Source organism: Halichoerus grypus, chromosome 2 (genome assembly GCF_964656455.1).
Source record: "Halichoerus grypus chromosome 2, mHalGry1.hap1.1, whole genome shotgun sequence".
In the NCBI taxonomy this organism is placed as follows: Eukaryota; Metazoa; Chordata; class Mammalia; order Carnivora; family Phocidae; genus Halichoerus; species Halichoerus grypus.
The window spans coordinates 160,131,233-160,153,252 of record NC_135713.1 but is presented as its reverse complement, the minus strand read 5'-3'; the positions used below and the strand labels follow the sequence as shown (position 1 = coordinate 160,153,252).

The window sequence follows — 22,020 nt, the reverse complement described above, 5'->3', positions numbered from 1 at the left end:
TGCTTACCCAACTGAGCCACCCAGGCACCCCTAAGTCCTTGAGTTTAGACATCCTTCCTCCAGAACTATGAAAGAATAAACTTCTGTTGTTTTAAGCCTTTAAGTTTGTGATAACTTGTCACAGCAACCATAGGGAACTAAGACAGTTGCATCTATCGGTATGATTTTGATAGTGACCTTGATCATCTGGCTGAGGTAGTGTTTACCAGTTTTCTCCACTCTAAAGTTAGTATTTCCCCCTCTTTGCACACTGCGTTCTTTGGAAGGAAGTCATTGTACACAACCCCTTTAAGGAGGGAATTCTGTTCTACATCACAAGGAAGGTTTATTTGTTGCTACTGTGAGATTTCTTCTTCCAATATTTTCATATATGGTATTACCAATTTAAAAGACCGATATTATCTGTTGAAGAACTTGCGTGTAGCAACTTTGTCAAGCCCCGTTATTTATTCTATTAGCTTTCTTTCCCATTTGTTTTATTTGGATTGTGTGTAATTGTAATTGCAAGTAATGCTCTTACCTCTTCTTTTTATATCTTACATTTCTGTTATATGTTTTATTGCATTGGCCAGGACTGCAGAAGGCTGTTCAAGAATAGCAGTGATTGGCAATCTAGCGTCCAGCCTGGGACTTTTGTCTGTTGGGACTCAGGCCTCCTCCTCCACTCCCTACATGTAATTCTGGTGGTCAGTTACCAGTCACAGTGATGACATTTGGAAGTTTTTGGGTTTGTGAGCAAATGGCTAAGAGAGAATTCTTGAGATGTTTTTGGTGCAAAAAGGTGATTGTATTAGAGCACGGGGACATGACCCGTGGACAGAAAAGAGTGGCACTGGGATTGTGAGGAGTGACTGATTGTATACTTTTTAATTAGTGGGTTTTAGGGATAGCATAAGTCTCTTAAGGAATTTGAAAGCAAGGCTTTCAGGACCTTGAGGGGCTGGCTGCTGTTAAGCTAAGGTTATTTTTAGTCTTTAATAAAACAGAAACAGGCAGGAAGACAGCCATGAGTTTCTTGAGTAAGGTCAACCTCTGTATGTTTCAGGTATCTATCAGTGGGACATAAGCTCTCAGGAGGTTTAATTTAAGCTACATTTGTCTTGCCTTTGTTTCCCTTATCAACAGCACCCAGCCCTTTAGGGCAAGCCAAACATTAGACCCTATTTCCCTGCCCAGGATGATTGTTTCAAAGTGGGCAAGAAACCTGCATATGAAACCTACATACATAAGTTTCCTCCCTGTTTTTTTGTCTCTTTGTTTGGAGCTAGAAGAGGGCGGGTCTTATTATCTGGCTTAGGGGGTGGGAAAGAAAGGAGTGAGGGTTGCTGGAGGCCACCCTGCCCCCTCCAGGGAAAGAGAGCTTGCCTACAGAGAAAAAAAAAAAAATCACACACACACACACACACACACACACACACACACACACACACAAAACCAAGAAGAGAATCAAAAATGGTGGGAAGATGAGAGAGGAAGAGAGAGGGGGAGAGGGGGAGCACTAAAGACCTTGTTTTAAAATCCCTGAACCCAAACTTTCTGGTTATGTGAGCCCCCAAAGTTGGATCACTTCTACGACAGAAGGAATTTCGACTATTACGGAAATCATCCTGTCCTGGTGAGGAACGTTTGTTAGGCAATTATTGTGTAGCAGGTTGAAGGCCACGTGGTCCACCTACACAAGCTCATTGAATCCTCACCCAAACCAGTGATGGAGATGCTATTTCAATTTTACAGATGAGGGAACTGAGGCTCTAGGAGGCAAGCAAGTGGCTCTGCTCCCAGGGAGACCGTGGCAGGTGTCTCCTGAATCCGAGTTTGTTGACACTCACAACCTCTCCTTCCCCCATAGTTCTATTTGGAAATTGTGAACTTGTTGCTCTCTTTTGAAGATTCTAAGTTGATACAATTGGTGGGCGGAAAGGAGTACGCAGATTCCAAACGCAGCCGCAAAGCAGGTGCTGACCGCACTCTGCAGAGCGCGTCCCGCCAGAGCAGAGGTGCTTGCGATGGAGGAGGGCGCCCGACCCGCGCCCCTGGCTGGCCGCCCGGGCCGCGTGAGAGCTCTAGGTTCTTCCTGGCCCGACGTTTCACAGCCTCAAAGCTCCGGGGGGAGGCGCAGGGCCTGGGCAAGCCCTGGCCTCCGAGGCTTGGAGGCCCCAGGCCCCCAGAACGTTTTCCGTCTGTTTCCGGACGTTCTGCAACCTGTTGCCTTCCCAGTCCAGGAGTCCGTGGGCCTCTGGGAGACCTGCGGGCGTCCACACTGCGGCAGAGGTGCAAGGGATGCACCCAAGGTCGCGGCTGGACAGGAGGCGCGCGCGGCTGGGCCCGGGGCTGCGGGCCGGCTCGCGATGCGGGCTGGGCGGCCCGGGGCGGGGATTGGAGCGGGGGCGGCCCTGCACCCTCCCAGATGCCGCCTCTGCGCTCCCCAAACACAGAGCGTCAGGCGCATGGAGACTGCAGAGAAGTCCGGACCGGAAGGCCAGGGGGCCATCCCCAAGCGCCCCGGGGCCACCCTTAAGCGCCCCACGGCCACCTACGAGCGCCCCCGGGCCATCCCCGAGCGCCCCCGGGCCACCCCCGAGCGCCCGGTGGCCACCCCGGAGCGCCCGATGGCCACCCGCGAGCGCCCCGTGGTCACCCCCGAGCGCCCCGGAGCCACCCCCGAGCGCCCCGGGCCGCGCTACCCGCTGCTGTCCGGCTTCCGAGAGGAGCTGTGGGCTCTCCTGGTTCTGGCGGGCCCCGCGGTAAGTAAAGTGGCCTCGGTGGGAGGTGGGTCCCGCGGGTCGGGGGCCCGGTACGCGTGTCGCCGCGGGTGACCCGGGGGTACGGGGCAGAGCGAGCTGGCGGCGGGCGGGCGGGCGCCGGGGGACGCGGTGCCCGGAGAGAGCCCGGCGGGCGCGCGTCCCTGTGCCTCCGCGTGCGTCCCGGGCCGCGCTCTGCACCCTCTCGGGGGCGGCTCCTCCGGGCCCAAACCGCACAGGTCGCGCAGCCGGTCCCCGCCCGGGCGCTGGGAGCCCCCAGGGAGCCGGGACCTGCTCGCCTGCAGGCTCTCCCGGGCGCCTTCCCTGGGCGAGGATTCTGGCGAAGCGAGCAAGTTTCCGCAGGCGTTTGAAACTTGGTTGAATGCTGGCTGTCGAGTCGGGACTTCAGCTAAGTTACCTTGAGGCAGGGAGGAAGGAGGTGAAATTGTCTCTCTTGGATCGCGATCTCCAAATCCTTCAGAATCTCAGTTAACCTCTGCAAGACGAGACCAGAGGCATCCTGTCCCACACACTCCTTCCCGTTACTGTTTTTTCTTAAGTCTTTAATGTGGTTCTCTCTGGGGTTGAGGTTTTTTTCTCATCATTAGGTTAGGGTTTTTTCTGCCTTATCTATTTAAAAGTTCTGTGGGTTTTCAAAACCACAAGAAACAGAATCCCATCCCTGTTCTCCTGACAGCTTGGGTGGTTTTCAAGTCAACAGAGTGAGTCATTTCATTGGACAAGACGAATCCGTTGTGTTTTTAAGGCATACGTTTTGGGCCGCTGAGTAGACATTCCACACCTGCAAAGGGTAGGGTGGGCGGGTGCGTCTTCCTGGCGCGGTGACAGCGCTGTTTGTGGGACCCTGTGATACTTGCTGTGGTGTGCATGGGGGCAAGATAATGCCACGGAACGAAAATTCATCCAGCAAAAAGGTGTTTGTGAAGCTCTCTTGAAAAACGGAAAGAGTGCATGGTTTGGAATCTCCATACCTGGCCCCCAGTTCCCTGCTTTGATCTCAGAAGGCAGGTTAGGAAACAGCTGTGTGAACTTGAGCAGTTCTAATTTCTTTTAGTTTCTGCTTATCCATCCATAAACTGAGGAGAATAATTCGTGCCCAAAATTCCCTCACAGGGTTGCTGTGAGAAAAGTCTGTGTAAGGTTCTTACAGTACAACAAGCAAACACCACGAGGCAGCTTGCTGAGACCCAGCCTCTCCAAGGACAGGTCCTCTGTCTCTGCAGGTCCCCGAAGTAACCTGGCCCCCCTTGATGTAGGGGACCTTCCAGGTCTCTGGGATGAGCACTGGCCTAACTGCTGGGCCCTTTATGTTTGTGTGTGTATAGATAGATGTGTATAGACGTGTGCATAGATGTATATGACTATGTTCATTACAAAATTTGTCCTCGTAGAAAAAAAACCTGGAACGCCAAGACAAAGAAGCAAAGGAAAACACCACCCAGAGATAATCTGGGTGTTTTCCTTCCAGTCTTCTGTGTCTGGGTTTGTATGTGACTGCTTTACCCAGTGAAGTCATAGAATTCTGGCGCCTGTTCAGTCTCTTAGGAATTGTATATGGAGCTCCTCTTGGTCTTTGTACAGCTCTATTCCCATCTGCTGTGAGTTTTCTATTTCCTGAGGGGCTTGGAGGAGGAGAAGATGCCTCCTCCTCCTCCTCTGTGCTCAGTGTCCCATACTCTGCTCTCCAAGGATCTACCGTCCATTAGGTGGGATGCCTGGTCTGAATCTCATGTGATTTTGCCTCTCCCATTCCCTGTTTCCCTTCCAGGCCTCTTATATGAGCATTGACCCTTAAGGATCCGAGATAGGCTTCAGGCTCAGGTGTTCAGACTTCCCTTACCTCGCTCCCATTGAGCTTTCAATGAGGTCTATAAAGAGAGAACACAAGGGAAAGAGGTGCATGTCGGAACGCGTGTCACCACACATTGTATTTATTCTGCAGAAAACATTTGCAAAGGAGGGGTAGCTGATAACTATTTAGCCTTGGGCATTTCAATCACGCTTTCTTTTCGTTAGGATTGTATTTCTTTTCTTTTCTTTTTTTTTTTTTAAGTATTTTATCTTGGGGCGCCTGGGTGGCTCAGCCGTTAAGCGTTTGCCTTCGGCTCAGGTCGTGATCTCAGGGTCCTGGGATCGAGCCCCACATCGGGCTCCCTGCTCGGTGGGAAGCCTGCTTCTCCCTCTCCCACTCCCCCTGCTTGTGTTCCCTCTCTCGCTGTGTCTCTCTCTGTCAAATAAATAAATAAAATCTTTAAAAAAAAAAAAAAAAAGTATTTTATCTTTATTGCCAGGCTCAGTCGGAGTCCTGAAAAATAATCCCAGAGAGGGATTGCTCGCTCTCTGGGAGCATGGGCTGTGCACACCATTGCCGAGGCTGGAAATGGAGTAGAATAGCCTGGGTCCACACCGAGGGAGCTGGTTTCCGGCTGTGTGCACAAAGGACCATCTGAGAGGGAGCTGGAGAACCTTCTAGGGCTCCAGGGCGGAAGGACCAGAGCAGGCCCCACAGGGTGAGGGGCCTCTGGACGGACGGGCCAGACTGCACACGAGGCATGCAGGCTAATGGTTTGATTTTTATCCTATAGGCAGTGGGGTAAGCTCAGTAGGAGGAAGCTGCCACAGGCACAGGATGGTCTAGGCTAAGGTGATAAAGGTCTACAAGAATGGGAGGCATTTCAAAGGGGGCAGGTGGGCGGAGGAGGCCTGGGGGTGGTCTGGGACCCTCCCTGGCTCTTTCCCTTCCTTTCCCAGGCCTCCTAACTGTCTCTCAGCTGGATGCACATTTTCATCCCCCTTCCGCCTTGATCCCAGTCTGGACCACAGCAGCCTCCTTGTGTCCTCTCCCCTCTTTAGCTCACGCTGCCCCAAATGCTCCATGTGGAGCCAGACACCAAAGTCCTCTTTTAGAGGGGAATGGGCATGTGAGCTTGTCACCCCCTTTTGTTGGTCTTGTGAGGTCCTCTGGGGTAGGGCTCCTGTCAGGCACCTGGGTCTTACCTTATTTCTCTGGCTCCCGGTGGTCCTTCCCCCAGCCTTGCCTCAGACCCCATACCCTCGGGCTGCTCTGTTTCCTCTGCCTGGAACGTTCTCCCCAGACGGACAGCCCACCTTCACCTGCTTCTTCACCATTCAGGTTTCAGTGGAGTTTCATTTCTTCCAGAACCTTCTCTGACTCCCAGGCTGTGCTCTTAGAGCTCCTCTGTCTTCTTTGTAGTGCCTATCAGCTGTTTAATTGGTGGTGTTATTTCACGTTGAACCTCTTTCCGGGCTCTATGGTGGGTTCCACGGGGGTAGAAATGGAGCGACAGTGTTCATCTTGCTTGGCATGTAGTTTGTGCTCCAAAGATGTTGACCCCAGTTGACCATCCGTAAGTCAAGTGACTTGGGTCCCAGTTGTGCCTCTGTGACTAACCAGCTGTGTGACTTGGGGCTGCCTGGGTTTTCTCATATGTCAACGAAGAGGCTGTACTCCGTGACCTCGAGGCTCCTTCCAGGGCTGACCTTTCGATGCCAGGGGTGAGCTTTCAGGCATCCACGGGAGGGGGGTGAGACCAGGGCTTCCAGAACGGTGCTCACTGGGCGAGCCTATACGTGTTGCCTCCGCAGCATCTGGCCCTGGAGAGCACCCTTCCAAAGCCTGCAGGTGGCAACAGTTGTGGTTATTGCTGCCTGGCTAAAAAAATGAGCCGGGCCTCCGTGATAGGAAGCAACAGAGGCACAGTCAGTCTGGCGATTTCTATCGTACATTTGTCTACAGCTAGTCACTGCCCATCAGGCTGTTGTTGAGACAGTCATCCTTGAGACACATGGGGGAACAGAATTGGCTAATTGCTCAGGCATGGCTAGAGGCCCCGTGATGGATCTCGTCCTTGACCCCGCCGCGTCTTGACTGGGTGTGGATGGGATGGGTGTGGGGGTGTTGAAAGGCAGATCCCACAGCCCCAAAGACATCAGGGATATCTCTTGAGCTAGGGCAGGGCATGGGCCTGCTGAGCAATGTCCCCAGGTGATCCTTATGTACGTGAACCACAGCGATGGCCAAGAGCTCACCCAAAGGGCTTAAAACCAGGATTTGAAAACAAGTATGCACGGCTAGCAAATATCAGCTCTGGAGCCAAGATCTCCCTGGGACTGATGGTCAGAAAACGTTTCTGTGTTGTGCAACCTGAACCCCATGTTACTGTCACCCCAGCAAGGCTTCAGTGGCCCCAACAAAGAAATGTTTTGAGCATCTCACATGGATGAGCTTAACTCAGCCAGACTCCCTGGCCTTTCGTCTAGGAAACATAACTCTTCCCAGCCTTGGACTGGGCACTTGCCCTAAGAAAACGCCCGTTTCCCCGCCCAAGTACGAGAGGTGTTCCGTGTAGTGCAATTAGTAATAGCAAAATCAGGGAAGTGGCCCAAAGGCCTGACCCTAGATGAGGCTGAGCACGTTCTTTATGCAAAGCCACGAAAACAGCTTGTGGGGGACCAGAGCATCGTGTAGCAGAAGTATGCCATTCTGTGGAAAGGGGGGAAACAGATTCCATGACGCAACTATTTGTAAGAGTTGACATGGCTGAGAGGATAATGACCTGGAAAGATTTGAAAGGGATGCTGAGTTTACAAAAAAAAAAAGAAAAGGACCCTGTGACCTTTATTTTTTTTTAAAGATTTTATTTATTTTATTTGAGAGAGAGAGATTGAGAGAATGAGCGGGAGGAGGGGCAGAGGGAGAAGCAGACTCCCCCGCAGAGCAGGGAGCCCAGCACGGGACTTGATCCCAGGACCCCGGGATCACCACCTGAGCCGAAGGCAGATGCTTCATCCTGAATCAAGCCACCCAGGCGCCCTGTGACCTTTAAAGTTATAAAAACTCACAGTCAAACAGACATCAAGCTCTGCTGGATGAAACCACAAAGCCCATCTGTAGGGTGGTGACATGGCCTAGATCGTGGCCATCCCCTGGAATAGGCCTACTGGGGGTGGGGGGACGAGGGTCTCTTGGCTCTCGCTTTAGGTTCTCTAGAATTGGGTTTTTCATACCAGCTTTTTATTTTTCACCCCTGCCCCCAGCTTTTCATTGTCCCTTGCCTGTTGTCTCGTCTTTGGCTTACTTTTGCAGTGCGTTCTAAAAGCGTTCCTTCTGCTCTTCTCGGTAGCAGAAGGTCCCATTGGACTAGAAGCTGTGCCGCTGGGGGCCCAAGAAGGAGGACACCTTGTCCACAGTTGTGACTCTTTAGGCACCTGTTCTGTCTTCCGGGGAGTGGGAGTGAGACCTCAGTGCCTCTCGGACCACGTAAGCCTCCCTGGGAGAGGGGCTTTCCCGAGAGGTACTGCATGCCCAGGGTCTGGCAGGTGGCGATGGTGGGGTGCAAGGTGGTTGGGAATTACCCTAAGGAAATAAGGTCAGTGTCCAGACAGGCAACTCTAGGATTGTGGAGCAACTCATGGTAGTTCCTGGAATGGTGAGGAAGAATGGCTCAAGGTTCCGGGAGCAGATTTTGCCCTCCCACCTGAGCCTTCTCAGGATTCAAGAATTAAAGGTGCTTGGCAGATTGGGGGATGTCTCACCCCAAGATTCCAGAGCCCACTGACCTTCCGGTTGGAGAACCCCATTCTTAGCTCAGGGGTTACTGTTTGTGGCATCTCGTGCTGGCTTTTGAAGGCTGTATTCCCTCCAGTCCTCCCTGGGAATGTGAGATGACAAGGGGGTTATCCCAGAAGGCGGCCTCTGAGAATTTCAGAGAAAATAGACCTGTGATCTATGGCTTGAGAATCTTAACATGAAAAATCAACTCAAAAAGCCGGGAAGTTCTCAAAAATGGGATGCTGATCGCGGTTGCAAATGAACTCTTGAATATCCTTCAAGAAGCGTACCAGAAGTCACACGTTTGTCTGTGAAAGTGGGCAGAGGCTCACTAACGGCCGGATTTCTTCACCTTTTTTTTTTAAGGTTGATTTATTTATTTGAGAACAAGAGAGCACGATCGGGAGGGGCAGAGAGGGGGAGGGAGAATCTCAAGCAGACTCTGCACTGAGTGTGGAGCGCAGCTCGGGACTCCATCTCACGACCCTGAGATCACGACCTGAGCTGAAACCAAGAGTCGGACCCTTAACCGACCGCCCTACCCAGGCGCCCCTTGGTTTCTTTACTTGTGACTGGAGTCGATTTGGAGAGGGTGGGGGGCGCCCCCGTGCCCCAGGACCTCGCGCCCTCCTCCCCCTGTGATGGTTGGCACTCACCTGTAGCTTCTTTTCTGTCTCTTCCAAGTTCTTGGCGCAGTTGATGGTGTTTCTGATCAGTTTCATAAGCTCTGTGTTCTGTGGCCACCTGGGGAAGCTGGAGCTGGATGCTGTCACCCTTGCCATCGCGGTACGTACGGGACTTGCTAACACACCTTTCTGAAAGCCGTCCGTATGAGTTTTCTCTCTCAGGAAGTCCCACTCGTTAAGGGCTTAAACCAGCACAATTCATTATCTCGGTGCTGGAGGTCAGAAGTCTCAAATGGGTTTTGCTGGACTGAAAAAAGGTGTTGGCCGGGCTGTCACCTTACTTCCGTTTGCAACTATAATTCTCCTTTGCCCTGTAAGTTCACATTTTCCCAGGCTCCGGGGGTTAAGATGGGACATCTTTGGAGGGCTGTTATTCTGTCTGCCACATCAGTAAATCTGTAATCCGTGGAGCTCTTGACTCCTGCCCCCCACTTCCATCTCCATGATATAGAACTAGAAGATGACATCCTGGCCTAGTGTCTAAACCTAAAATTGGGAGGAACCCCAAATCCTCTCTGTATCTTAGATGTGAATCCCCCAAACCAAAGAGAGATGTCATCGACCTCTTTCAGGGGCTAACTGGCTATGTGTGGCCAAATGGTCCTGCCGACTTGTTTCGTTGGCCAGCTAGGTGTTTCTAGAAAGGTGGAGTCCGTGGCTTTCAGCAGATGTGTGTCCCGCTGCTTCTCTGCCTCCCCGGCTCCGCCTCGCTGCTGCCCTGCTCAGGCACACGTTTGCCGTATCTGCCTGGTCCCCCTGGCCATTGGCGTTTGCTGCCTCTGAACTGTGCAGGACTATTCTGAGTTGGCCCCAGGTATATATATGGATTGTCTTGCTTTCAGGGAGCAACATGGGCAACCCCGGCTTAATTATCCTTTTGGGGTTTTAATGTTTGGAAGTCCGGGGCAAGAAATGCATTCAGCGAGCCTCTAGCAGGTGCCCTTTAGCCAAGGAAGTGCAAGAAGGCTGGTGCTTCTAGGCTGAGCCCAGTTGGGGCTGTTGTCCTTGGTTAGTGCCCTGCAGACTCAGCTGCAGATGGCAGGTTCCGGACATCCCGTGATGCCACGCCCATGAGGTGTTGGGGTGCTTCCCTGGGCTCCCCAAAGCTCCAGGGACCCGGGGATTTAGTTGGTGTCCCTGGTCAAGACAAGTACACCCAGGAGCTCTCTGACCTTGACTTCAGAGGCTTGATTCTGAGCCCTTTAGAGTCCTTTGGGATACTGTCCCAGGCCGTGCTTGGTCTGGGGCAAGTGGACTTATCCAGAACTGCTAATGCGCGACATGGCATTCCCCTTAAGGACGATTCCCGTTCCTCTGAAATTGGGGACCAAAATGCCCAGCACTTGGGAAAGAAAAGCGTTTGATAATAACTTCTGGCTGAGATTTTTCTTCTCTCTCCCAAGTTTGTGCCTGTCTTTTAATTAAGCGGGCCCAGCGGATTTGTGCAAGCCCTCCAGGGGGAGGACAGAGCTGGGTAGGGTGACTTGGGAGGGTTGCCGGAGGCACGTGGCGGCCTCTGATCAGTGGGGACAGAGAATTCGCCTTTCTGTCTCCCTTATACTGCGTGGCCGTCTTGGGTTTCTTTCTAGGTCATCAATGTCGCTGGTGTCTCCGTAGGCTTTGGCTTATCTTCTGCTTGCGACACGCTCATGTCCCAGGTAAGCGGAAGCCGCAGGTGACTCTGGCAAGTGACTGTGGACACGGGAGCTGGGAGGGCCCCACCGGCAGGAAGCGGGGAGGGTCTTGTGCACAGAGGGAGGGACTCCCCGACAGCAACCCCTCAATTCCACTTTCCAGTGCTTGCTTTTTTGGAAATGTGGCCAGGTGCCTTGCAGGCTTGGGAAGTCGTGTTTGCGCGTCTGGCTTACACTACCTTTTGACCAAATAGGGGACATTTTGTGCAAGCCCGTCCTAGCACTTTCCACATCACTGAGTTTGGCACCGTCCCGTGCTTCTCGACCTTGAGTGCCCACCCGAGCTCCCTGGGGGGCTTGTTAAAACAGGCCGGGGGCCTCCCGCCAGTGGCATGCTGGTAAATGTTGAATGTCCGTGTCTTGGGCGGGAGGAGGGCAAATGTTCTGACCTGCATAGTTTGCTCATTCTGGTGGCAGAAGGAACTCCTTTATAGCTGGTCTCAGGCTGCCACACAGATGTCACTGAACATGGGCCAGGGAGAGACGTGCGCAGTTCGGCTTTTGGAAGCCCGTGGGAGCGGGCTTCGGCCCCCCCATTGGCCGTACCCCAGAGTTTCTGCTTCACAGGTTGGGGGGTGGGGTGGGAGCAAGATACCGCATCTCTAAGAGGTTACCAGCTGATGCCACCCTGACTGGCCATCAGAATCTCATGGGGAGCTTTTAAAAACGACCGCTCTCTGGGGCCCCACCCTGGACCTGTTAAATCTGGACTGTCTTTGGTGGGACCATGGCATTGGTGTTTTAAAAATGTTCTCCAGGTGATTCTAATGGGCAGCCAAGTGTGAGAACCAAGAATACCTAAAGAGTGTGGCAAAGTCCTAGGACCATCTGATTGAAGGCTTTTGGGGGGTTGGGGGGGGTGTGCCGTTCCTCTGCTAATGGCTTTGTTTGCATTGTGCGCACCCAGACATATGGGAGCCAGAACTTGAAGCACGTGGGGGTCATCCTGCAGAGGGGGACCCTGGTGCTGCTGCTCTGCTGCTTCCCCTGCTGGGCGCTCTTCCTCAACACCCAGCAGATGCTGCTGCTCTTCCGGCAGGACCCGGCCGTGTCCAGGTAAGATGGGCCCACGCCGTGGCGGGGTTGGGTCCATCTTGGCAGAAAGATGGTCCCATCCAAGTTTAGCAAAGGCCACACACCAGGAGGGGGGTCAGCGTTCCCTAGCTGACTTCTGCCAGGCCATAGTGCTGTCCACGCCTGCCTGACCCCTAAGATCTAGACCCCTCCTTATTTGAATGACTTCAGGGTAAAAAGTTTGGAGCGAGACAAGACTTGCAAACGTCCTCCACTTGACTGAGATAGTAGTTCATGGCGTTTGTTCATGGTTTTGTGGTTCTTGACCCTGGTTGATACTCAAATCACCTGGGTGTTTTAAAAACCCACCCATACCTGGTCCCCCTCCCCTCTCAGGGTTCTGTTCTAATTGGCCTTGGGGGCAGCATGGGCATCAGTGTCTTTCAGAGTTCCCCTAGATGATTCTAATGTGCTGCCAAGTTTTGAGGCCTGCTGGCTTAGTTCATAAGAACCTTTAAAACAAGTTCTCGTCCTAGACCAGTGGCTGTGAACCTAGGGGACCTTTGGCAACGTCGGGAGGCATTTCTGGTAATCTGTCAGAACTAGTATGGGGAGAAGCCAGAGATAACTACAAAACATCCTCCTATGCACAGCAGAGAATTATCTGGCCGTCGTGCTGAGTTTGAAAAACCCTTTCCTAGACCTGAAGATTTGGAATAACCAAGAGAAGTAACCTGGGTATAAGATGATGAGGTCTGTGGGTCCATTTTCACATTTGCTCCAGCACGTGAAGCTCCTTGATTCGGAGAGAGCCAAGAATGGGAAAGGGGGTGTTGGGTAGCTTATCCTCCCTGCCCTTCCCTTGAAACGGAGACCCCTGCCACCTTTTTTTTCTTTTCGTTATGTAGGCTGACCCAGGACTATGTCATGGTCTTCATTCCAGCTCTTCCTGTAAGTTTTCAAGGGGTTACGAGGCCCCCTTCTTGAGGTTCACTGGTAGAAGGCAGCAGCTGGGAGCTGTGTGTTGGGTCAGTCTTCCAGGATTCATACATGTGATGTTGGCTCCTTCAAGAACCGTGGCTTTCATTATGCTCATGAAAGACACACGTGTCTGTCCCTCAAGGAACACCTGGGTCAAGGCAAGTCCAGGAGGCCCCTGTCCCGAACTCCTACGAACTTCCGGAATCATCCACCAAAAGAAGTTCAGACTTTTTTTTTTTGGGTGGTGGTAATTTCTTCCCCGTGTCAGAACCCCCTGAGGGCCTCACTCTGAACTTTTAGATTTGTTTTCCTTGCTGAGCGTGATCGCATAGCTCCCTCAGTGTGTGTGCGTGTTGGACACAGTAGTCCGTGGTCAGTGAACAATCAAAGCTCATTTTACTCAGTTGGGCGGTATGGCTGTCTTGGTTTGCATGGGCTGCCGTAACAAAACACAGACTGGGTGCTCAAACAACAGAAATCAATTTTTCTCACACTGGTGGAAACGGGAAAGTCCAAAATCAAGGCGTGGCAGGGTTGGTGTCCTCGAAGGCCTCTCTCCGTGGCTTGTAGATGGCCTCCTCCTTGCTGTCTCTTCTCCTGGCGGTCCCCTGAACAGGTGCAGCCCTAGGGTCTCTCGTCTTATAATGACACCAGTCCTATTGGGCTAGGGCCACTCTAATGGCCTCATTTTAACTTAATCAGCTCTTTAAAGACTATCGCCAAATAAAGGTCCCATTGGGGGTTAGGGCTTTGACTTGGAAATTTGGATGGATACAATTCAGCTCTTAAGAGTAGCTATCTGCTCTCCTGATTGGCCTTGTGGTCTTCAATTTATACTGAAATCTTTAACGCTTAATATTCTTTTAATTGTTCCACCAAATAGGACTGTTGCCTAGTCTATACCATAAGAGGGGTGCCTCCCTTAGAGTTTGCCCAGGGGCCTCCTTGATAGCCCACCACCCCTGGAAGAATCCTTGCCATGCACTCAAGGGAACCGCTCTCCCAGACCCTAGGGTCTCTTGGATCATGTTGGAACACCCTGGCCCCAGATACCCTGGCTGCCGCCCCCTGCCCCCGGTCCCCCTCTTGACATGGGGTGCTTCTGTGGCTCCATGTGGAAGCAGAGGGCAGCCAAGCCGAGGCCAAAATGTTAACCTTCGTCTCTTATTCTCTTGTAGGCAACGTTTCTTTATACTTTACAAGTTAAATATTTGCTCAACCAGGTAATGCAGACTCTCCTTTCTCTTTGTAGGGGGGGGGCTTGTGGGAGTTTATGCCTTTCAGTGATTGGGGGGGGGCCCTGAAAATACTCAGGAGCCACTGAAGTACATTTCCCCGTGTTGTAGGCGCAGGACTTTGGTGTGGAGAGGTTTATGAGGTGAAATCAAGGAAAGGATACATTATTGTTGGCTTTGGAAAATTCTTATCCGATTCCCCCTCGGAAATAATTGCCATTGGCCGGTTAGGGTTAGCACTGGAGTGGTCTTTGGCTCTGTGCTCTTACCTGGCTCCCTGGCAGTAAGGGTGTGTGCCTATGGGCCCTGCAGAGGGCACCTGTCGGGCTCCAGGGAGCCAACCTCTCAGCCGACTCTCCTCAGTGGGGCGTGAAGGCCCATGTTGTAATGATACCTCATGTCGGTTAGACCTCCACACGTGACTGACAACCCCGGGACGGTAGGTATGGATTTATGATGCTAGCGGATGTGGGACCATGGACTTGCTTCCAGGTGAATCCAGGTAAATGAGGGTACCGGGCAGTGGGTCATAGCCCCGGGGGCTGGCTCTCCAGGACACATGGAGGGGCCAAGGGAGGGAAGAGAGAAGGGAGGAGGTTTTCCATTTATTTAGTATTCTTAAGTGTAAGATCTTACCCTGTGTGAAACATTTCAAATCTTCATTGGTGTCTATAAAGAGGCAGAAATCTTCATCTGCTGTCAGCCCATAACCTTGCTTGAAGCCATGTAGAGGCTGTAGTCTGCTCAGGACCTTCTCCCTGACAGTCAGTCTCCCAGCAAACGCAGGGGCTCCTGACCGCAGGCTCCAGCTTGGTCCAGTGAGGAGAGTGGAAGTGAAAACCCCTCTCTCTGATCCTCGGAGGGACAAGGAAAGATCTAGAAGTAGGAGCCCGGAGCTGAGAGGGGCAAGGAGGCGTGAACTGGGTTTTGGAGAACACGCGGGGTTCTCAAGGCGTCTGGGGTCACCGAAGGGTGGGAATGCAGAGGCCACAACTCGGGTGGAGGGACACAACCAGAGAGGTGTGTTGGCCCTGGCTCAGCGTATGGGGCCTTGTGTTTGTTCTCTGCTGTGGATATTTCAGTTGGTGGGAAACCAATCAATTGCCGGGGGGAAGAGAGAATTATGGACGTGGCCCAAACAAGAGATGCTGTGGGTCTCTGACAAGAAAGGATGTCCTGTGGGAGGAACGGGAGACATATGCTGGGGTGGATCCTAGAGAATGAAATGATCCTTGGGTGCAGGGACGGGTGGGAGAGCCAAGCGTTGCATGTAACCCAGCTTCCATCTTGGGGTGAAGCAGCTGGTCTGGGGGCAGAGTTAACACGGTGGAGAGCCCCAGATGAAACCGGGGGGCTGCTGAGACTTTTAGTGGGGAGAGTTAGAGAAGGCGGCTGGACTGGCTTCTGCTGACCTTCCTCTGCAGGAAGCTTTCTCTGGCATGTTTTTGGTTTCCATCTGTGTGCACGTGGCTCCCACATTTCCAGCTCTAACTGCCAGTCTTGCCCGCTGCCCGTGGGAGGCCTATGCACGTTGCGCCCTTGACCTTCTCATCCCCCAGGCCTGCCTCCACTTGCCCGCCTTCCCTCCCAGTCAGTGACCTCCAAAATCTTCTCTTCAGGTAACCTGTCCTCACATGGGACTCCCATCTTTTCTTTCACTCCCATGGCCCATCAGTGATGGTCCTGTAGGTCCTGCCTGTCCCCCCCCCCTTACCCCCCCATGCTTCAGTTCCTCTCTCATTCTTCCTCTTCCTTCTGTGATAACTTCAGGAGCCTCTTACTGAGTCTCCCTGCTCCCAGTCTTTCCCTGGGCCAACCCCACCCCATGCTGCTGCTTTTACCTCCTACCTGAAAGGCAGGTGTGGTCACCTGCCTCCTTTGCTAAAAAAACTAAGCAGGTCACCTGATAAATTAGTGACCCATAGTAGTGGTTGGCCACGATCGTTGTCCTGGCCCCCGAGCCCAGGACTACTGAGACCACTAGAGACAAACCCGCAGCACGGCAGAGTTGGGTTTACCAGCCATGGTGGAGATCAGGGGAGTGTGGTTCTCACCCAACAAAGGGGGAAGAGTGCTATGATTCTGAAGGTTGGAGCTCAGGTGCAGTCCAGGGGAGGCCATGTTTTGGTGGGCTCAGAGCAAAGCAGGAAAAGGTCTGCCCTGCCAAGTGGACCCAAGGCCTCCCTCCTCGGGGAGCTCAGAGAGATGCAGATTGCCATGTCCAGAAATCCATGAGAAGCTCTCCCCCACCCCCCGCAAGATGGAAATTGCGGCTACTTTTTTGTGTGTGTGTGAGAGTGACGTCAATCCCCCAGGGAGGTGAGGGATCTTTTAGGTTTAGCGATATGACTTCAGCAAAATGTCCTGTGGTCTGGGATTTTAGAGAGCCAGGTTTCTCAGAAAAAACATTCAGAGAAGGGGCCAGGGTGACAGTTGGCACCTGGGAGAAGCAGCACCTCCTGTGAACGTCACCGGTGGCTTCGTCGTGTCCGTGATTCTGTCCCGATGCTCGGCGGGGTGGCTTTGTACATCCCCAGCCGGTGTGCGTCATTCTCCTCTTCTGCCGGAAGTCTTCATTGAGATGCCAGACAGCCTGGACTTTTCTGCCTTGTACTTGTGAATGGAGCCAGGTGTGATGGAATCCTTCCCACACTCTAGCTTTGTGAGCTCATCTTAGATTTTCTCAGCTCACTGAACTTCCATTTGGTCAAGAAAGTGCTGAGCTTTCACCCGCTGTCCAGTGCAGAGGGTGACTTGTTTATCCCCAATCCCCGTTAGTCCTTGCGGTCTGGGAGGCAAACAGATTTGTCTTCCCGCCTCTCTGCTACCTTCTCCTCTGTTGCCTGCATCCCTGTGGCCAGAGCTCCATGCTTCACGCCTCTGGGAGGAGGGAGTGGGAGGCAGGAAGGTAGGAGTAGCAAGGATGGGCATCCAGTGAGGTCCTTGTGGCAGCCCGCCGCCTTGCCTGTGTGTTTGGGGACCAAGTGGCAGTCCCGCTCCTTGGTCTCCAGCACGGGGTGTGGTCTCCTCGTTCCAGGGAATCGTACTGCCCCAGATCCTAACCGGAGCAGTGGCCAACCTTATCAATGCCCTCATCAACTATCTGTTTCTTCATCAGCTGCAGCTTGGGGTGATGTGAGTCCAACTGATTCTTGGGACGGGGGAAGGAATGATCTTGGGACGGGGGAAGGAATGACCGACCGTGTGGCTTTTCCAGGGCAGGATGGTGGGAGGGGGGTGCCTAGACCTGGTCACGTGTCCGTGTGTGGTCTCCTCCCTGGGCCGCCCTGGAATACACTGTCTGGGATGGACAGCGAGGCTGAGAAAGAAGATGAGTTCAGGGCTTACGCAGGCGGAGGACGGGCACCTTCCCTCACTGGGACTGTTCTTCGCAGCGGGTCAGCACTGGCAAATACGATTTCCCAGTTCATCTTGGCACTGCTCCTCTTCTTCTACATCCTTGGGAGGAAACTGCATCAGGCTACCTGGGGAGGTAAAGACCACTGTTTGTCTTCCATGTCGGACGCAGGTTTTAGCTTGAGTTGAGGTCCAGCCCAGCCACCCACGTGTTGTTAATATGTCTGTGTCCCCACTACAGGGTGGTCCCGTGAGTGTCTACAGGACTGGGCCTCCTTTTTCAGCCTGGCCATCCCCGGCATGCTCATGCTGTGCATGGAGTGGTGGGCCTACGAGATCGGGAGCTTACTGAGCGGTCAGTGTGGGGACAGGTGACGACGGCTGGCGTAAATGCGGGGGCCCCGTCCGGAAGCAGGGTGTCAGCTGCCTTTCTCCACCAGGCATCCTCGGCATGGTGGAGCTGGGAGCCCAGTCTGTCGTGTATGAACTGACCGTCATTTTGTACATGGTGAGTGTCCGGGAGCCAGTCGTGGGGAGGTGCTGGATGTTTCCCTTGAAAAAACAGTCCTAAGAACGAGCATAGGCATTCATCACATTAGTAGTTTTTAAACTGGTTGATGAAAGGAAAATTTCATCCTAGAGCCAGGGAGGGTCCATTTGGAACAATGGGATCTTCCCTGTGAGCCCTGGGAAGTTTGGAAGAATGAGTTGCTCAGTGCTGGTCATGCATGTCCTTGATTGCCACACTTGCCAAACATGAAGTATCTTTTCCAGTTGTTACAACACAAATGTCTTTGGGGGCGGGGGGGACAGGTGAGGGGGCCCGAAGGGTGATGGCACTAGGTGCATGGCAAGAAGAGCCTAGCTCATTGTGTCTCCCCGAACTCCACTCCTGCCTGGGTCTGCTGCTTCTTAAGCCTCTCCTAGGTTAGACCCCAAAGACATGAAAGCTGGGTCTTCAGCGGATACCCATGCCAAAGTCCCCAGCAGCATTATTCACGATAGCCAAAAGGTGGAAACGACCCAAGAGTCCATCAACAGGTGGATGGAGAAGCAGAATGTGGTCTGTCCGTACAATGGAATATTACTCAGCCTTGGAAAGGGAACAGATTTTGATGTGCTAGAGAAGAATCCCAGTTGTCAGAGGCTTTCCTGTGACTTTTATTGAAAACGGCAACTGGAAATTCCGAAGGGCTTTCATCTCTAGCAAGTGCCGCTTTAGAAAAGGAGAATTGTAATGTGAAAGGGACTAAAGCCAGCACACTAATGCTTAGTCCCCCCTGCCCCACCTTGAGGCTGGTTATATTTAAAAGTTACATAAAATATGTAATTCCTATTTTTTTTAAAAGATGTATCTATCTATTTTAGAGAGTGAGCACTGTGTGGGGGGTGGGAGTGGGCAGAAGTGAGAGGGGCAGAGGGGGAGAGAATCTCAGACAGACTCCATGCTGGGTGTGGAGCCTGATACGGGGCTTGATCTCACGACCTCGAGATCAGACCTGAGCCGAAACCGAGAGTTGGATGCTTAACCGACTGTGCCACTCAGATGCCCCCGTATTTCCTTTTTTTTTTTTTTTTAAAGAATCATTCTTTTGAGGATCTGTGCTCTTTGTTTTTGCTTTTATTCTCTTCTCCTGGGATTTTTTAAATCTGTATTCATCACTTCAACACTTGATGTTTTATACATATTTTTAATTTCGGTATGTTCAGTAACTATATCCAAATCAAAACTCTTACCAGCGTCTCCTTGAACATATAATTTTTAAATTAGTCTCCTACTGCAGAATATTTAATTTCTAATGTTTTAATATTATAAATAACACTTCAGAGACACTTTAGGACAAATATCTTTATATACTTGATTATTTCTTTTAAGATAAATTCCTATTAGTGAAAATTAATTACAGTTTTAAGTCTTTTGCATATATTGCCATGTGCTTTCCAACAGGCTTGTAAGAGTTTACACTTGTGTTTCTCTATCGAAAGAAGGATTTGTACCCTTTACTCGTATTCCCCAACTGTTTATATTTTGCCCCATTTCCTCACTTTATCAATCAATCTATGTATCTAAACATCTATCGCCTCCACAATCCGTATTCGAATACCGTCCATTGTTCTGATAATGTCCTTTATAACTATTTTTATTCTGGAACTAAAGTGTTACGCTTTTTAAAAAATTAATTAATTAATTTAATTTTTTTTAAACATTTTATTTATTTATCTGACAGAGAGAGAGACAGGAGAGAGGGAACACAAGTAAGGGGAAGTGGGAGAGGGAGAAGCAGGCTTCCCGCCGAGCAGGGAGCCCGATGCGGGGCTCGATCCCAGGACCCTGGGATCATGACCTGAGCCGAAGGCAGCCGCTTAACTGACTGAGCCACCCAGGCGCCCCTAATTTATTTATTTGAGAGGGAGAGTACGAGCAGGGAGGGAGGGGTAGAGGGAGAAGCAGACTCCCAGCTGAGCAGGGAGCCCGATGTGGGGCTCGATCCCAGGACCCGGGGATCATGACCTGAGCCGAAGGCAGACGCTTAACTGACTGAGCCACCCAGGTGCCCTCCCTTTTTAAAAAGATTTATTTGAGAGTGTGCATGTGGGCGCAAGCGTGAGTGGGGGTGGGAGGTAGGTACAGAGGGAGAGAACATCCAGCCGACTCCTTGCTGAGTGTAGAGCCCAAAGCGTGATCCCATGACCCACGACCATGACCCTGAGACCATGACCCCGAGACTACGATCCCAGCCGAAACCAAGAGTCGGAGCCTCAACCAGCTGAGCCACCCAGGTGCCCCTAAAGTGTTATGCTTTCTTAATCTTCTTTAATCTAGAACAGATCCTCAGCCTTTCTTTGTCTTTCTTGACCTTGATGTTTTTGAAGAACAGAGACCACTTTATACAGACTTTCCCTCAATTTGTCGTGCTGACGCTTCTTTGTGAAGAGTTTGGAAGTCTGCATTTTTGGCAGGAATACGATAGAAGTATCACTGTGTTCTGCTCACACGTTCTGTCAGGAGGCCGGTGACGTGGATTTGTTCCACGACTGATGATATTAACTGATTTCCTGGTTAAGGTGGTGTCTGCTGGGTTTTCTCCATCACGAAGTCATTTTCTTTCCCTTGGTAATTAATAAATACTGGGTGGGAGAGCTGTTGTTTGCTCCCACTGGCGAGTTTCCTGGTGGGGACTCTGTCTTGGAAGTCTTCTGTGTTCCTCAGTCTGAGATTTCTGTCTAGTGGTAAATTTGTAGATACTAGTAATGACTAATTTTTATTGAACAGTTACCATACGTGAGGCCTTGTTCTAAGCAGCTAGCACATAATGGACTCATCCCATCCCCACGGTAACCCTACGAGCTAGGCTCTTATTACAGGATCCATTCACAGAAAACAACTGAGGGCAAGAGAGGGTGAGTAACTTGCTCAGGGTCACACAGCTGATAAATGGCTGCGCCGGGACATGAACCCAGGCAGTGTGGCTTCAGAAATTCCCATTCCTAACCACAATGCCATCCTGCCTTCCTGTATCTGTTTTAACACTGTTCCTCATCCTGCCCTTCCCCTCCCAAAAGGGTAGCCTGCTATCAGCTTGGTATGCATCTTTCTGTTAATTCTTAAGTTCCTTTTTACCCAGCATTTTGGGGAAGGGGGAGGTCACCGTTTTAGGATTCTGTCTTCTAAACTTTTTTTTTTTTAAAGATTTTATTTATTTATTTGAGAGAGAACAAGAGAGAGAGAGCACATGAGAGGGGGGAGGGTCAGAGGGAGAAGCAGACTCCCTGCTGAGCAGGGAGCCCAATGCGGGACTCGATCCTGGGACTCCAGGATCATGACCTGAGCTGAAGGCAGTCGCTTAACCAACTGAGCCACCCAGGCGCCCCTACACTTTTTTTTTTTTAAGATTTTATTTATTTATGGGGCGCCTGGGTGGCTCAGTCGTTAAGTGTCTGCCTTCGGCTCAGGTCATGATCCCAGGGTCCTGGGATCGAGCCCCGCATCGGGCTCCCTGCTCAGCGGGAAGTCTGCTTCTCCCTCTCCCACTCCCCTTGCTTGTGTTCCCTCTCTCGCTGTGTCTCTCTCTGTCACATAAATAAATAAAATCTTTAAAAAAAAAAAAAGATTTTATTTATTTATTAGAGAAAGTGAGCGAGATAGAGCACAAGCTAGGGGAGGTACGGGGGAGAGGGAGGAACAGACTCCCCGCTGAGCAAGGAGCCCAATGTGGGACTCGATCCCAGGACCCTGGCATCATGACCTGAGCCGAAGGCAGATGCTTAACCGACTGATCCACCCAGGCGCCCTTGTCTTCTAAACTTAATGCGTTGATGGTCTTTCAGACTTAGCTTGGGCTCCTGGCAGTCCATCCTCCCACAGGCAGGAGGAGGAATGCGATTGTGCAGGACCCTCCCATTGCCATACCTTAGAAGCCCAGTGAGTGATGCCGATTCACCTTAGCCTGGGGGTACCCCTCTATACCAAGGGGATGTTGCAAATGAGCCTTCTCAGAACTTTCCCACTGAGTTTTACCAATGAGGTGTGCAACATGATCTACCAGGTCCCTCTGCCCTGGAGAAGGTTCACGGTTGGGCTCAGAACTGAGTCCAGAGGCAGGGCTGCATCTCTGCTCCCCGCTCACTCTTTCCTTGTCATTATTATATGTTTCCTTTTGCATTTTAGATACCTGCAGGCTTCGGTGTGGCTGCCAGCGTCCGGGTAGGGACCGCGCT

The 22,020-nt window shown here is 51.8% G+C and overlaps 1 protein-coding gene across 1 annotated transcript in view; it reads left to right on the top strand.

Moving 5' to 3' along the window:
* The window catches only part of LOC118523718 (multidrug and toxin extrusion protein 1-like), a 54,970-nt gene that overhangs the window by 17,000 nt on the left and 15,950 nt on the right, over positions 1–22,020 (top strand). The window contains exons 2-11 of the mRNA XM_078066361.1: positions 9,019–9,120; positions 10,610–10,678; positions 11,622–11,770; positions 12,637–12,679; positions 13,888–13,932; positions 16,982–17,079; positions 17,340–17,437; positions 17,543–17,656; positions 17,742–17,809; positions 21,971–22,015. Coding sequence (XP_077922487.1) covers positions 9,019–9,120; positions 10,610–10,678; positions 11,622–11,770; positions 12,637–12,679; positions 13,888–13,932; positions 16,982–17,079; positions 17,340–17,437; positions 17,543–17,656; positions 17,742–17,809; positions 21,971–22,015 — 831 coding nt within the window. The remainder of the gene's footprint in view (positions 1–9,018; positions 9,121–10,609; positions 10,679–11,621; positions 11,771–12,636; positions 12,680–13,887; positions 13,933–16,981; positions 17,080–17,339; positions 17,438–17,542; positions 17,657–17,741; positions 17,810–21,970; positions 22,016–22,020) is intronic.